Here is a 14,227-nt window from a genome sequence, read left to right on the forward strand (position 1 = left end):
CTAAGGGTGTCCAATCCTAATTTCACATGGAATGGTAGAACACTGTATTAAATTCTCCATGCTGTAATGTAAAAGACATATAGGAAGACATAGCTCTGTCACGCTTTAATTTTTTATTTCTATATTATTAACGGTTTGATTTTATGCTGACACTGCTGTACCTTAGAGAGAGTTTGGGTACACCATATGCATTTGATTTATTTTATACTGGCATTCCCTTTATAGACTCTGAATGGCATAGGTTCTCTTGGAAAAATAAAAGCAGTCTAGCAGTTTTTTTTTTAAAGAGGACAGTTTTTACTTTTACAAAACTTGCTAAACTTTACAGAACTGACTGAATCTCTATATTAGCGATCGGGCTCTTCTTTCTTTTTTTGCTCACATCTCTATTCTGCTGTGCATGCCCATGTTGTCTCATAGAGGAGTAAAACATTTCACCCGAAGTATAATATCCTAGATATTAGGGGAACAAAGAGATTTGGCTTTTGCTGTTTTTAATCTGGAGGTTTTAGCAGCTGTTTTTATCTGGTGTAGGAATTTGAATATTACAGATGAAGAAATTTCATGGCACAGCTCTTCCAGAAATTCCAATAATTGAATGAGTCACTTATGTTTTCTTCACGGAGTGCTCTGGATCTCTGTTGACTCTACTCTTAAGTCCAATATGTTCTGTCAGTGGGTGGTTAAGGTGTCTGGGTGTAGGTACAGTTCCTTCCTGTTCATTGTTCTATATGGGAATATTCCTTGCTTAGACCTGGTGCTCATGTCAGGTGAGGACTGCAATCTTGGTCTTTTATAGCAGTGTAAATGGGTCTGGTTAGAATTCTGGGGCTCTAGGTCACCGTTACCCTGTGTCTGTCATGCCAATGCCCCTGTACTGCTCTGCCACTCCCACTGTCACCACCAGTGGGGCAACTGGAGGTTCCCAACTGGGATCATTCTTCAAACCAAGCCAATGCTTATTCCTTACTGCAGCCATGTTACTTTGTATCTTCTGAACCCGAGACAAGGTTACAGACACTGCATTTTTTACGCAACTGTTTAAACACTGATGTGCTGTGCATATTATTTGACCCTTTTTGTGACCTATAAGTGGTGCACAAGGTACCCTATACTTCCAAGTTCATGTACTGTGTTTCTGTGTCAGCTGTAATTGTTTAATAAAATGTATTGCTGTTCAGTAAAGGTTTTTCAACATTAGGATGCCAAAATAAACAAGTTTAGAAATAGTCTGTATCACATGTGGGTAATATGTATTATGGCTATTTAGAAAAGCTTGTGTACTGTAGAGTTTATAAAACAACTATTTTTGTTAATGCACAATTGTTTTATTATCCTCCGTGATACAATAAATAAACAATAACCCACAGGATGTTATTCTTGGGAATAAAAACAAACTAATATTAGCTCAAGTGGCCGGATCTTCAGTGTGTAGCTGAGGAAAAAATAAAATTGAACATTAAAGCAGAGATAAACAGCACAAGTTCCTTATCTGCTTTCACTTCTAAAATAAAAAGACCAAATATACAGTAAGTTGCCATAACACTCTACATACATTGATTGCAACATGACCTTCATGACTTCTTGTAATGTTTAAACATTTATCAAGAGGACATTGTGGACTTCAAGTCTGCACACCAGCATAAATAACTGAGACTACTGTATTTGTATGAAATATGAAATATGGTTACTGTTACATATAGAGGAACCTGCTTATGTGAATAAAAAGGAGATCTCATTTTTAGTGAAATATTAGTTACAAGAATTGGTGCCTTGACATGAATGTGGGTTAAAAATATGCACTGCATGTTTTTAATTGTTCTGGCCAGTTAAACAGCTACAGTAAGCAACTTAAATTGTGTGGCCAGTTTTATTAATAGACTTACTGTATGTCAGAATGTCTGCTTTTTCTAATGGTTGATCATAGGAACTGCACATTGCAGCCTTTTCTCTCCTTTTGACATGCTTTTTGTAACAGAAGTAGTACATGAGAGCATTTGAAGTAAATGAAGATTATACTGCCAATATAACTGAAACTATTCTTATTATGGTGGTTACCAAATCAGAGGGAAAATGCACTAAGAAAGGTAACAATTAGTGATCTAAGGATAATGCATGAATCTGTATAAATGCCACATGAAACTACATCATTGTGTTTTCACTTTTGAACCCCAAAGGCATAGGTTATTATAACACCCAGTTTAATATGTGTGTGGCCCCCATATAGCACAAGACACCCCGCAGTTGGGCTTCCATAAGATCTGATGCAAAATACATGCTGTAATTTCTGGTGGTAATGACCCATTGCGAACAGATGCTTTGAGAGGATTTGCAAATTCCAGACAGCATTATAGATCTAATACTTTCCTATTCCCAGGAACGTGAAAGCTCTCCATTCAGTCATTTTCTCTTTATGTTTACTGTTCTCTTTGTTAAATTTTGCATGCCCTTGCATGTTCCTAAAATAATTAACCCTTAGAACCCAGGCTCTGCTGCCTGACAAAGCCTCCCTTTAGAATTTCGCTGAGCTCTTGTAATGTCTTTTGGGTAAAACGCTAAGATCTGCAACATCTCCAGCAGAAAATAGTTGATACATTTTGGGAACCCAGTGTTTATCTTCAGTTTGCAACTTCTTATGTGGCTTATCAGGTATGTCTTTCGTTTTCCAGCTAGGCTTTCCCTAACAAGTTACAGAGGCTCATCTCCAGCTTGTTAGAGCATCATCTGAGGGTCAGTCTGCCATTGAGAGAGAGCAGAAGATTTAGGAGACCTTGAGTTAAACAAATGCAGAGGAGGAGAAAATGCAGGCTGCTTTTCTAAATGAAAGTGACTAACTAGGCTGCTTGTTTCTGCAAACTGATGATTTGTTACTTCTTTAAATGTTCTGCTCCAGAGATCACAGAGGCTGCTTCAGCTCTTGAAATATTTTTGTTTTAATTAAATAACAGCAGACAAAGTAATAGTTACAATAGGATGGAAAAGGCATTTCAATGCTCCTGTCTTTTAGCCATTACAATTCAAATTGTTTGAACAGTTTTTCCTTTTAACACTTAGTTTCAGTACTATTCCCTGGCCAGATGTACTTGATGTATTGCTAGGCCTTTTAGTGGAGAAACATTAACCAAAGAAAGGTTTGGAATTCAGAGAAAGGCATTGGAAGCAAGAATCATGAAAGGGAATGGATTTTAACATTCATTTATGTCAGGGTCAATGAGTTCCAGAAACATACTGCAGAAAATCTGTAATACGTTTTCTGACCTTTTACCTGTGTTCTAGTATATGCTGGTCTTATATTTTTAGTTCTGTTTTTTAAGAAATGAATTGTAGACTGTATATACATTTTGTTTTTTTCCTGCTTAAAAACTAGACAAAAGAAAATACCTTTTGTTCCTTTTAAGCTGTTTTCATGAGGTTATGTGTCTGAGGTCAAGGTTGTGCGTGTTCTTAAGCAATTAAAAGAAAAGGGCATTTGGATGCCGGATGCATGTGTCAAGAATTTTATTTTGAAATTCACCTAAACAATGCGTGCCACCACAAGCCGAAGGAGACGAGCATCTTATCTGCTGTAAACTGTGGTTATTGTTGCTGCCGTCTCGTACTCAGATCACATCATTCCTCAGATATGCATGCTTCACCTGAATGTGGGTTGGCATTGTGTGAGTGCCAAAGGTGCTTCATTTTAAAGATCCCAATTGCATCTACCTGCCACTATCTGTCTGAAATCTCCTTTATTATGCCTGTGGCTGTGGCACAATGCAAAAGCTGCTCTTTTATCCACGTTTTTTGGCCTTTTCCTTGTTACAGTATGTTAAACTAATATTTATATAAACATAGTGCTGTGTAATTTAAAGGAAAACAGCAGTTTAGGTTCCCTAGTGGCATGGTTGAGTCAAAGACTATTAGGAGGTTGATTTCTGTGTAACTGGCTTTGTTGCCACTAAAGAAGAATAACGCGTTGTAAATACTTAATTGTGCCACTCAGAACATCTCTGTTCTATTTACACATAAATAAGAACAAAAACGTTTTTTTAGATGGGGAGGCTTCTGTTGTTGCCTTTGCAGAAATACCTTCCAGATCAAGCTCGAAATCTTAACATTTGAAGAGATTTTGTTTAAGATCATGTTTTAAATTGCTCTTTTGCAATATTTAAGTTGGAAAACATCTTGGACAAAAGTATGTATCCTATGTCTTGCAGCTATTGTTCCAGCCTAATAAATTCTACCTTTATTGAAAGGGTAGCTAACCGTTCATCTTGAACCCTTCCACATGGCTTTGTTGCGAGATAACTACCATAAGACTTGAGTTTCAGAAATGCCAAGCATGTGGTGAATGTTTTGCTGGCTGGAGAGGTAATTCCAAATGCTTGTGCATAGGCAAGCAGTGGTTATTGTCATCAGCGGAGGTCCTGTACACTTTATGCATACATGCAGCAGCACACAGAAACTAGGGAGTCTTATACGGTTCTCATCCTAAATTGCAACAAGCACTTTATCTGGAAATACACCTAAAAGGGTTTCTCTCTGGTGACTCTCCCCCAGGCACTGCCCACTCCAAGGGCCTGCTTTTGCAAAAGCTGCTTTTAATTAAGGCACAGCATGGGTGGAATCCCAATTGCGGGGGCAGGAGAGTGAGAAACCGAGTGTATTGACAGCCACAGCTGGATCCAGCTCTATCCAACTTTCTCCTACATAAGCATTTCATTTATCACTCCTCTTCTCCCAATCTGCCCTCCCGGATTCCTCTGACGATGCTTTTGTAAATATTTGAAAACCTAATGAGCAGCTTGTTGGCCCTTATCAGGCTCCTTGAGTTAAGGAGTCGATATGGAGTGGGGGCAGGGAGGTAGAAGGGTAGTGATGCCAGTGTCCAAAGAAAAAACCTGTCAAGGGGGTCCACCTTCGGGCTTCATCAGCTCCGTTCCACATGGGCCACCTGTTTGGTGAACAGTGTGTGAGAGTCCTGATACTGTGGTAGCCACACCTTTACGCTCTCACCGATTTAAAGGGCAGAGAAAAGGCTCCTCCAAGGATGATCCATATTCTCGTATACTTTAGAAACTAAAATGGAATTAGATCTTTTGATCAAATATCGGTGATATCTGATGGTTTCCTTGAATTAAGAGTTTGCTTCAGGTCCAACCATTACATTTCAATGGGGGTGTAGTGCTGGACTTTGATTTAGCCTGTCCAAAATGTGAAATTAGTCTTCTGCCATCCTGTTGTAGATCTGCTTATATGATTGTAAGGGGACCAACTATGCCTTCCAGAACTTGCAGATGCAGTGTTGACCTCATGGTTATGTTAGAAATGACAAGCTGTGCAGGTCCTGAGGCAGCAAAGCACCTTAAAACCATGATCACCCCACCACCATGGTGAAGACCAAACTCACAATGTTTCTGACCATCAGAATGGACAGGCCAGCCCAAACTCAGTTATTGGTTACTTGTTGCAAATTACTGTACTTAACCACCTTCTTTTAATCTAAAAAAAAACATTGAAATATATAGAAGGGTATACTTAAACTCTTTTGGCTTTTTAAGAAAAGATGTATTTTCATTTAAAAACCAGGATATAATGGTAGGAAATTATAGTTCCAGTTATTTTAATTGTCTTTATATGTTTAATAATATGTAAATAATAATTTTCTTTAGATCAGGTGATAATCAGTCTTTTCTTTTTCAGTTTCTTTGCTGAAACCTGCATGTATTCCGAAAATAAGGCAAATGAGATTTCACATTGTGTGCAGTATCATGCAATGCATAATTCAAATTAATGTTTACCTTTAGAATACATTTCTCTTATCTTCTAGTAAATCTGTCTAGCAAAAACTAACCTGCCAAATTACTGTTTCAGTTGATTATTAATCCACAGCAATGTGTAACCAGTCATTTATGAAATTATTTTCAATGCTTCCTGCTGTAGTGGAACACTTGTTCAGCTTTTCCTACCACCAAATCAAATCCCAGCTAAATTCTGTTCTCATTCTGTTTTCATTGTAGTCTCTTGCAAGATTTGCAGCCATGTTCTTTTTGCAATACATTTTTAGATTTTGTTTTCTCTGTAGAGCAAAAAAGTCTTGCATAGTGAGTTTTTTCCTGCTGGCTTTTTTAGAAATTATTTTGCAACTGATAATTACAGCACCTTGCAGCCTGTTACACTCTGCTGTCTGGCTGGACATCAAGAAGGTTTACGAGGGCTAATGATTCATCAGAAATCTGATGCTGTATGAGGCCACCAACTAAGTAGATATGTTGTCTTGCCCCGATTATGAAAAGCCTAACTGAAAAGAAAATGTAAACTTGCATCCAATTAAACGTGAAATGGATTAGCAACCTTTTACAACCATGACGTTTTCCACTCATGAATCATACAGCTGTTAGCTATATTTGAGAGATGGCTGAAAGTGATAAAACTGTAATGAAGCTCAGGCAGACAGTTGGGCCAATGGCAACTTGGGATCCATCCATCTGCTGAAACATATCCTGGTCTACAACAGTGGTTTACCAACACTTAATTAAAAAGTAAAGCTGTAAATCTAGCATCATTATAAAAATCAGGATTTTGACATGGCTGATGAGGAGCATGACTAGAACAGTCACAGACATGCTTTTTGTACAATAGCTTTAAATCGGGAAATATGAATATGACTTGTCATGTCCAAAGTTGAGTTTGCTGGATGTAGCTGTGTTGTAGACAGATGGGAGGGGGAAACACTTTGCACGTCCTCAGTTTGGAAGTTGATGTTTAATTTTTTTCCACAGAGTGTAAATATTCCTCAGCCGGGACTGTGAGGCTGATGAATGAAGTGATCTTTTTTTTTATTTAAACAAACCCATCGCCTGCTGTAATCCCCTTCTCAGATGGCAGAACTGTAGACCTGGTTTGCATCAGCAGTCAACCCCTTTATCACCGCAGAGTCCAGCCATAACGACTGGAAACTGAAGAAAAAGCTGAAGTGGTCTGTGCCTTGAGCTTTTCTCCCTGCTCAGCAGTGCTTGTGCCTGTTATGTGACTCTAGTACTCCGTTCAGACTCAGGGAATCCGTCTCTGTGGGCAGTCAGACATTTTCCGCCTGTACAAATGCGATAATATTATGTTTCATTGTATTGCAACTTTCTATGTACATCTCAAAGCACTATACATAGGAAACTGAACCGATGTACAGTAAAATGAAGACATACAGTATGAGTACATTTTCAAATCCAAAATTACGTTTTAAGAATCCCATTTTGTCCAAATGCGTTTTTAGATGGGATGTAAAATCACCAGTGAAAAGAGAGACATATTTCATTTGGGAATGAGTTCCTGAGTTTAGGAGCGCAAGTTGGTGGTCCCTTGCACCTCAGCTTCAGTGGTAATATGATTATATGACTGATACCCAGTCAATATTCTACAGTAGCTGCTCCAGCAAGCAGGGCATTACAGTAGTCAAGAAAGGGATGAACCAGTTTCTCCACATACACAACATGGTGGGTGGCGATTAATCCCATTTTACTTATGTAAAATCCACAAATGGAATAAATGATGCTTGAGAGTTGTTATAACTGATGCCATCTGTACAGTAAAATTAATGCAAGAACAGGAAAAAAACAAAATGTGAGAGTGTCTTCTGAAATACAAAATTAAGTTGAGCACAGGGCGACATTTGTCAAACAGCTTTCAGGACTGTGAAACAAAACATCTTTATTGCAAGACTGTCATGATTATGAGTTTCTGATGTCTTATAATCAATTCATATAACTTTTTTAGCATTGATGGTGTTTCGGCTTTGTGGTTCTAGGGTCAGAGTGTTCAGGCAGGGAATTAAAGACCGATGAAAACGGTTAGTACTTGTTTAAAATATAGTAATAGTAGTATTCTTGAATCACTGCCAAGCTTTTCAAAAATATCTGTAGTTCATAAAAAAACACGCAAAATGTTATTCCCCATACTTACTTTGCAGCAATGGACACTTTTTTAAAAAACTAAGATTATACAGAAATATTTAATATGAATATTGCATAGAAAAAATAAAGGTGTTTGATTTCAGATTATGTGTGCATAGAATATTGAAGGTTCTTGCCAAATTTGCTTTGAGAAGGTGCAATCTTGTTAAAGGAAATCATCGGTGGTATCACTCAGTAGGCGCCTCAGCGATAGGGAAAAAATGACAGCAATCGTATTGAAAGGCCTCTTTCTGGTTGCTTCTGATCTGACACAGATGCGTCTTTGTTCCGTCATTGTAGAGGGATTCATAAGGAAAAAATTCCTAGACATTCTCCAAACATCCCCAAGTTTAAACTGGGCCCATGGTGTCTATTTCTGGAGCTCTTGTCATTAACATTGACCAATATTTTACAGTTCTAACACAGCATAATGTGGAAAATGGAATGAAGTGAAGGCTGGTGCTGGCCAAAAATAAAATAAAATCAAAATGACACAAAAATACAATCCCTATTTGTTAAGATAAGTGATCATACTACTTATTAGGATTAGTGTACATAGTCCATGAAAACAGTTCCTAGGACTAAATAACAGACAGGACTGCATGGATGTCAAATGTCTATGCCTGCTTCTGAAATGTTTCACTAAAAATGGTTTAAAGTTTTTATTTATCTATGATTGTGCAATGTCTGATGTCAGGTTTCTTTATATATAGATACATTATTTTGATTTTAAGAGTTATTTGGGAATATTCAGCAACTTCAGAGTGGGCTCTTTATTCTCAGAACTAGCAGAAGCTAAAAACAGCACAGTGTTTCTATCTGTTGTGGTGTGACAGTGAATATCATTTTTAGTGTGCACTCTGGGCATAACAATTGCCCAAAAAGTCATTAATAAATAATAATAATAAAATGCATAAGGCATGCATAATGAATTTTGGCTGGTTTTCAAGATCTGCTGCTATGCCAACAGCAGCTGCAAGCAGGATTTCGTGGGAACCGAGTCCTGAGGCGAGAAAAGCTGATATAAGCTAAGGAGTGCCTTTCACAAGAAGAGCTTACAGTGACCTTAGCTCTTCATAGACATGGGATCCTCAATCACCCTGCATTATCTGTGCCATGTATAGTATATACTATAGAATACATTTATAGCATAGTCTTCCCATTTCACTGCTTCTCATTGAGTTTTGCTTGACTTTAAAAATTTAATCTCTTAAATCCAGGTTAAACAAACCAAAACAAAAAAGGTAATTTATTTTTTGGCTTTCACATCTGCCTCTCCAATGTTCACTACTGTTGTTCCTTCGATTTTGACAGTGGAGTATTTAACACTGCTGAAGTTCTAGGGAGCACAAGGCAGATCATGTAGGTTTGACCAAGGATATTCCCTCTGTAAAAATACAATGAAAGCTTGTCTTTAGAGGTACATTAATTATCAAGACTCAGTGCTCTCTGATCTCTGATGGAAAGTGCAGAGATCAGTAAAGGGTTTTGTTGCCCCCAGTGCTTATATGTAGCATCCCTCCTAATTCAGATTTTACCTTGTGTAGATTTGTTATATAGAAATAACTTTGCTCTTTGCTATGTTCCACTGTTTCACATGCTGTTCAGTATGTATTTCTATATTAAGAACTACTCAAGGGAATTATTAACTTATCACAGTTCAGTTAGGCTGTGTGTACTTTTTATGCCACAGTAGAAACTACCACTATCACTACCACAGGAGTGCTATCTCACTCTTGGGTAATATTCAGATTCCAGTTTTCACATGCAAGCATGCAAGACTTAAGATTTGTGAACATGTCTGATTTGCAGACACAACAACATCAGCCCAGTCACAGTATTGTAAGAGAGTTGTTTGAACAGGAAAAAACTTGTGGTTTAGCACTGCTCACTTGTGTTAACTAAAAAAGGAAAGGGACACCGAGTGACTAATCAGGAAGCACATTTTTACGTGTCCTATGGGCTTGAGGATGCAGTGACTCAAATATCTGCAGGAGGCTGAATGAAGAATAATGTGTTGTTTTTGCTTTCCCCACAGCTCTTCCATGTTGCTTATGTGCTCATCAAGTTTGCAAATTCACCAAGACCCGATCTTTGGGTGCTGGAGCGATCCATAGACTTCGGCGACACCTACCAACCTTGGCAGTTTTTCGCCTGTGAGTAACAGTCAACCTTCCAAAAGGATGAGGCAGAACTCCAGAAATAGCTCTCGGCACTAAGACTAAGACCCGGTGCTCCAGGGAGAAAAAACAAACTTTAGTCTCCTCTGACATGTTTATGCATTTTGATTCCAAGCTGGAATGGATGATGCGTGGGTATTACTCTGTATTTAACGGCTTTGCAGCAATTGTTCAAGGGCAGACTGCTCCGAGACAAACCCCAGACAGAAGAACAAGTGTTTGTATGGAATGCCAACCTGAGTTGTTCGCTGAGCAAAACAGACAGATCTTCACAGCGCTAGAGAGAGAGAGAGAGACAAAGCAGGTTCCTGTTGGTTCTGCCTTTGGCTTGTTCTGCCCTATTTTCCTGGAGACCTCTCTGTGGGATTTGCTGTTTGTCACCACACTGAGTAAGATTATTGACAGCGTAGGTGAGGGCAGAGTTCAACTGCTGAAAGGCGAACAAAGCACTGTGCCCCTGGCTGCACATTTTCTTAGAAGTATATTTTTTTATGACATAGTGGCTTCAGTGGCATACTGTTTTCTCCTACAGACATCTTTCTAATTGAACATAATTGATGTCCAAGCAAAGCTCCAGTGAGCAAGAGTGAAAGCAGAGTTCAGTGAAGGCTTTCGTTAAAGAATAGAACTCTAAATATCGGTCATCTTTTGTAGCTGGAGAATACCTGCTTAAAGGCTTGGAATAACCAAGCCCTGATCACATACTGCAGCCCATGGAAGATGCTGAGTAATTAATTTAGTCATTCTGGTTGCAGTTTCTTTTGAGCATGATTGACTTGGATGAGCTAAGATGATTTGTGTAACCACCTTGAAGTCCGCCTTCAAGTTCGCCTTGTTTCGTTTTGTCAAGAAAATACTTTAAACCTTGGATCCTACAGATTTCCCCTAGCTCTTTATGCAGATGAAACTCTCCTGTTTGATTTGATCAGATGCCTAAACACAGAACCTGGTGTCCCGTGGTAATCTAAAGATCCCCCTCTGACATTACAAATTGTGCTCATCAGGTTGTCAGCGTCTAAAGCGGTCAAGCGGATCTGCTTCATCGAGTAAAGGGTCTATTGTGTGGGTCATCTTCTTCTGACCTCAGTGCAAAGAGCCCAGATTTCCTTTTCTGTCAAGTGCCCACTATAAGGCTGCATGTCTGCTATTGTGCAATTATCAAGAACATTCACTCAACTGCACACTTCCTGAACGTCTTTAAGGGGCCTGAAATTGAGTCTTGGTAGTTGAGGCCGCTTTTTAGCTAAAATGCAGTCTTGGGGGTTCAAAATTGTGGTGAAATGTCAGAACAGATAATTGGAAGTCTAGGGAGTTTAATGTTGCCTCGTTTCTTATGGCAAGGAAGAAAATGAGTGGACCAGAAAATCTAGGTTTTTTTTTTAAATAATTGTGTTTAGCCAGCTGTCATGAGTCAAACTGATTTTGTAAAACTCTTTCTGTTATGTGTTAGCATACCGTGAGGTATAGGGCCCCTAGAACTAACGTATCGGAGGGAAAAGTAATTTAAGAGATTCTTTGCTAACACTATGCAGAACACAAGCAAATTTATGACCGCCAGTGCCAGGGTTATCGTGGTTCTGGAGGGCTGCAGAGATCTCTGGATTTTGTTCCGATGTGAGCTGTCAATGAATCTACTTAATAATTGGCCTAGCTAGACATAGTACAGTAGTGCATTGCTAATCTCCCCTTCATGTACCTGTCCTTACAGTTAAATAGCCTTGTTAAGTAGGAGATTCAGGCTTGTGTTAAATATGCAAACCCTCATGTTATTGTAGCCATCGCAGCAAGAAAAGAACAAAACTTTAAATGACCATTATTTAACAAACATGAATTAAAGACTTTTTGACACAAAGTGCCGTCACCTTCTACTTAAGGACCTTTCTTTACTTTGTGTAAAGTAACAGGTTTTTCCCCCTCTACGCTTTTGTGATAATTATATTATTTATTGGAGAATAAATTATATTTAGTGTTTAAGCTATATAATATTGTATTATACAAGCCATATAATAAGACTTTGGTGTTTAAGATTCAGTGTTTAGCAAACATTCATTTGTGTGAGTCCAGAGTTGGTAAATCCTTTTGTAGGTTTAACATACAGAGCACTTTGCCAAGGCATTTTTGTGGCTGGCAAAGGTTAAAGCAATGCACAAAGCCATGTTTTTCTTGTCCTGGAGAATTTTTGTGTTGTGTACAAGTATTCTGGGAATTTGTACAAAGAGGTGGGAACAGTACATGAATTCCAACAGATCGTTTTTTTTATCTAGCCTGGCATTACCTTGTAGAACTTGCTTAATTAAAAAATATATATTATATTAATAAATATATTATTTTTAATATTTAATTTACCTTGAATTTTAAAAAGATGTCACTCAAGCTGTTTTACAGTCTAGAGGTTGATGCTGAATCATGGATCAGCAGCCACACCTGCAGATCCAAGAACAGAATACAATGGGGCAGAGCGGTGGCTCTGTGGCTAAGGATCTGCGCCTGTAACTGGAAGGTTTCCGGTTCAAATCCCGCGGCCAGCAGAGGAATCCTACTCCACTGGGCCCCTGAGCAAGGCCCTTAACCCTACCTGCTCCAGGGGCGCCGTACAATGGCAGACCCTGCGCTCTGACCCCAAGCTTCTCTCCCTGTCTGTGTCTCCATGGAGAAAAGCTGGGGTATGCAAAAAGACGAATTCCTAATGCAGGAAATTGTATAGGGCTAATAAAGAAACATTACATTACATTACAATCCATAACAGAATAACAGTGTAGAATATGTATTTTAATGTACATGTTTAGAGTGAGTGACAAAAGTGAGTGACAAAAGGACCCCACTTTCCTCATTATTTCAAAGATTAGTAGCACCTTACGAGGCCTTTGTGGTTTCTAGTATTTGGTGATCAGAGCCACAGGCTGCTGGGGGTCACAGGGCTCTAATTTTTCCTTTTAAGATGAGGTAGTCAGCTCGGCTCCTGAGGGGGTTTATTAGACTACCAAGGAAATGAGAGCGTATGTTAATGAGGACTATACGAGCCATTCTCCTTCCCTTCTATTAGTATTGCTTTGGGGGCCATGCAGTTCCCTGTAATGTCAGTAATGAGTGAGTATTATATACAATCAGACCCTGGGAAGTACAGTTAATTGAATACCTGTATCCCTACCCTCCATGGCTCTTAATCATTGTGCACTGTGGGTAATCTGAGTGAAGGTGTCAGTTGTGAGAATAGAAATGTGACTGAGGACAAGTGAAGTTCCCTTCTAGATTTCGGTCGCGTGCAGCTGATGCGGGTTTCCCTGATTTCCCGAGCCTTTCTCTTTCCCAGCTTCCAAGAGGGACTGCATTGACAGGTTTGGCCAAAGAACGATTGAGCGCATAACGAAGGACAACGACGTCATCTGCACCAGCGAGTACTCCCGGATCGTCCCCCTGGAGAACGGAGAGGTGAGGCTCTGCGAGCACCTTGATTCTCAATCTGTTTTGGGTTTTGGTACGAGCCAACCATATAAAAATGCCAGGTCTGATGGCAAAATTTAGTTTTTTTTTTAAGGTTTTCTGATGGTTAAGACTGACCCCCAAACTGTATCTTCTGCTTACAGCACAGAAAGAAAGGTTTGGATGCCTTAGCTTCCCTTTTTAACAGTTTACAGGGATGGCCCAGTGAACAATGCCTGTCCTTGTTAATAACTCCCCCATCCCTGCTAGACTCTACTTCCCAGTGCTGTTTCAGCTGGGCCATTATTGTTCATTCTTACAGGCAGCCAGAAGAATCGTGCTATAAATGCAATGGTTGTTCTGTGTTCAAGCCTTGTTGTTGGTGTTTTCAGATTGTCGTGTCCCTGGTCAATGGGAGACCTGGAGCCATGAACTTCTCTTACTCCCCTGTTCTGAGGGACTTCACCAAGGCCACCAACATCAGGCTGCGCTTCCTGAGGACCAACACGTTGTTGGGCCACTTGATGGGCAAGGCACTACGGGACCCCACCGTCACGAGGAGGGTGAGTGTCCGGACTGGGGGTCCGCTCAGATGGGTTGGTTGCTTCTAACTTGCATTTGCTTCACAAGATTTGCGCCAGGCCTGGTCTTACCTACAGTGTGAGCTCACCTCAGTTCAATTGACCATTTCGGTCATTTACT

The 14,227-nt window shown here is 39.4% G+C and overlaps 1 protein-coding gene across 3 annotated transcripts in view; it reads left to right on the plus strand.

Annotated features, from left to right (window-relative positions):
• Positions 1-14,227, plus strand: part of lama5 (laminin, alpha 5) — an 84,788-nt gene that overhangs the window by 15,002 nt on the left and 55,559 nt on the right. For all 3 annotated transcript variants that reach the window (XM_088608254.1, XM_088608251.1, XM_088608253.1), the window contains exons 3-5: positions 9,964-10,081; positions 13,416-13,534; positions 13,918-14,088. In XM_088608254.1, coding sequence (XP_088464380.1) covers positions 9,964-10,081; positions 13,416-13,534; positions 13,918-14,088 — 408 coding nt within the window. The remainder of the gene's footprint in view (positions 1-9,963; positions 10,082-13,415; positions 13,535-13,917; positions 14,089-14,227) is intronic.

Source organism: Lepisosteus platostomus, chromosome 15 (genome assembly GCF_059453375.1).
Source record: "Lepisosteus platostomus isolate fLepPlt1 chromosome 15, fLepPlt1.hap1, whole genome shotgun sequence".
NCBI classification, from domain to species: Eukaryota; Metazoa; Chordata; class Actinopteri; order Semionotiformes; family Lepisosteidae; genus Lepisosteus; species Lepisosteus platostomus.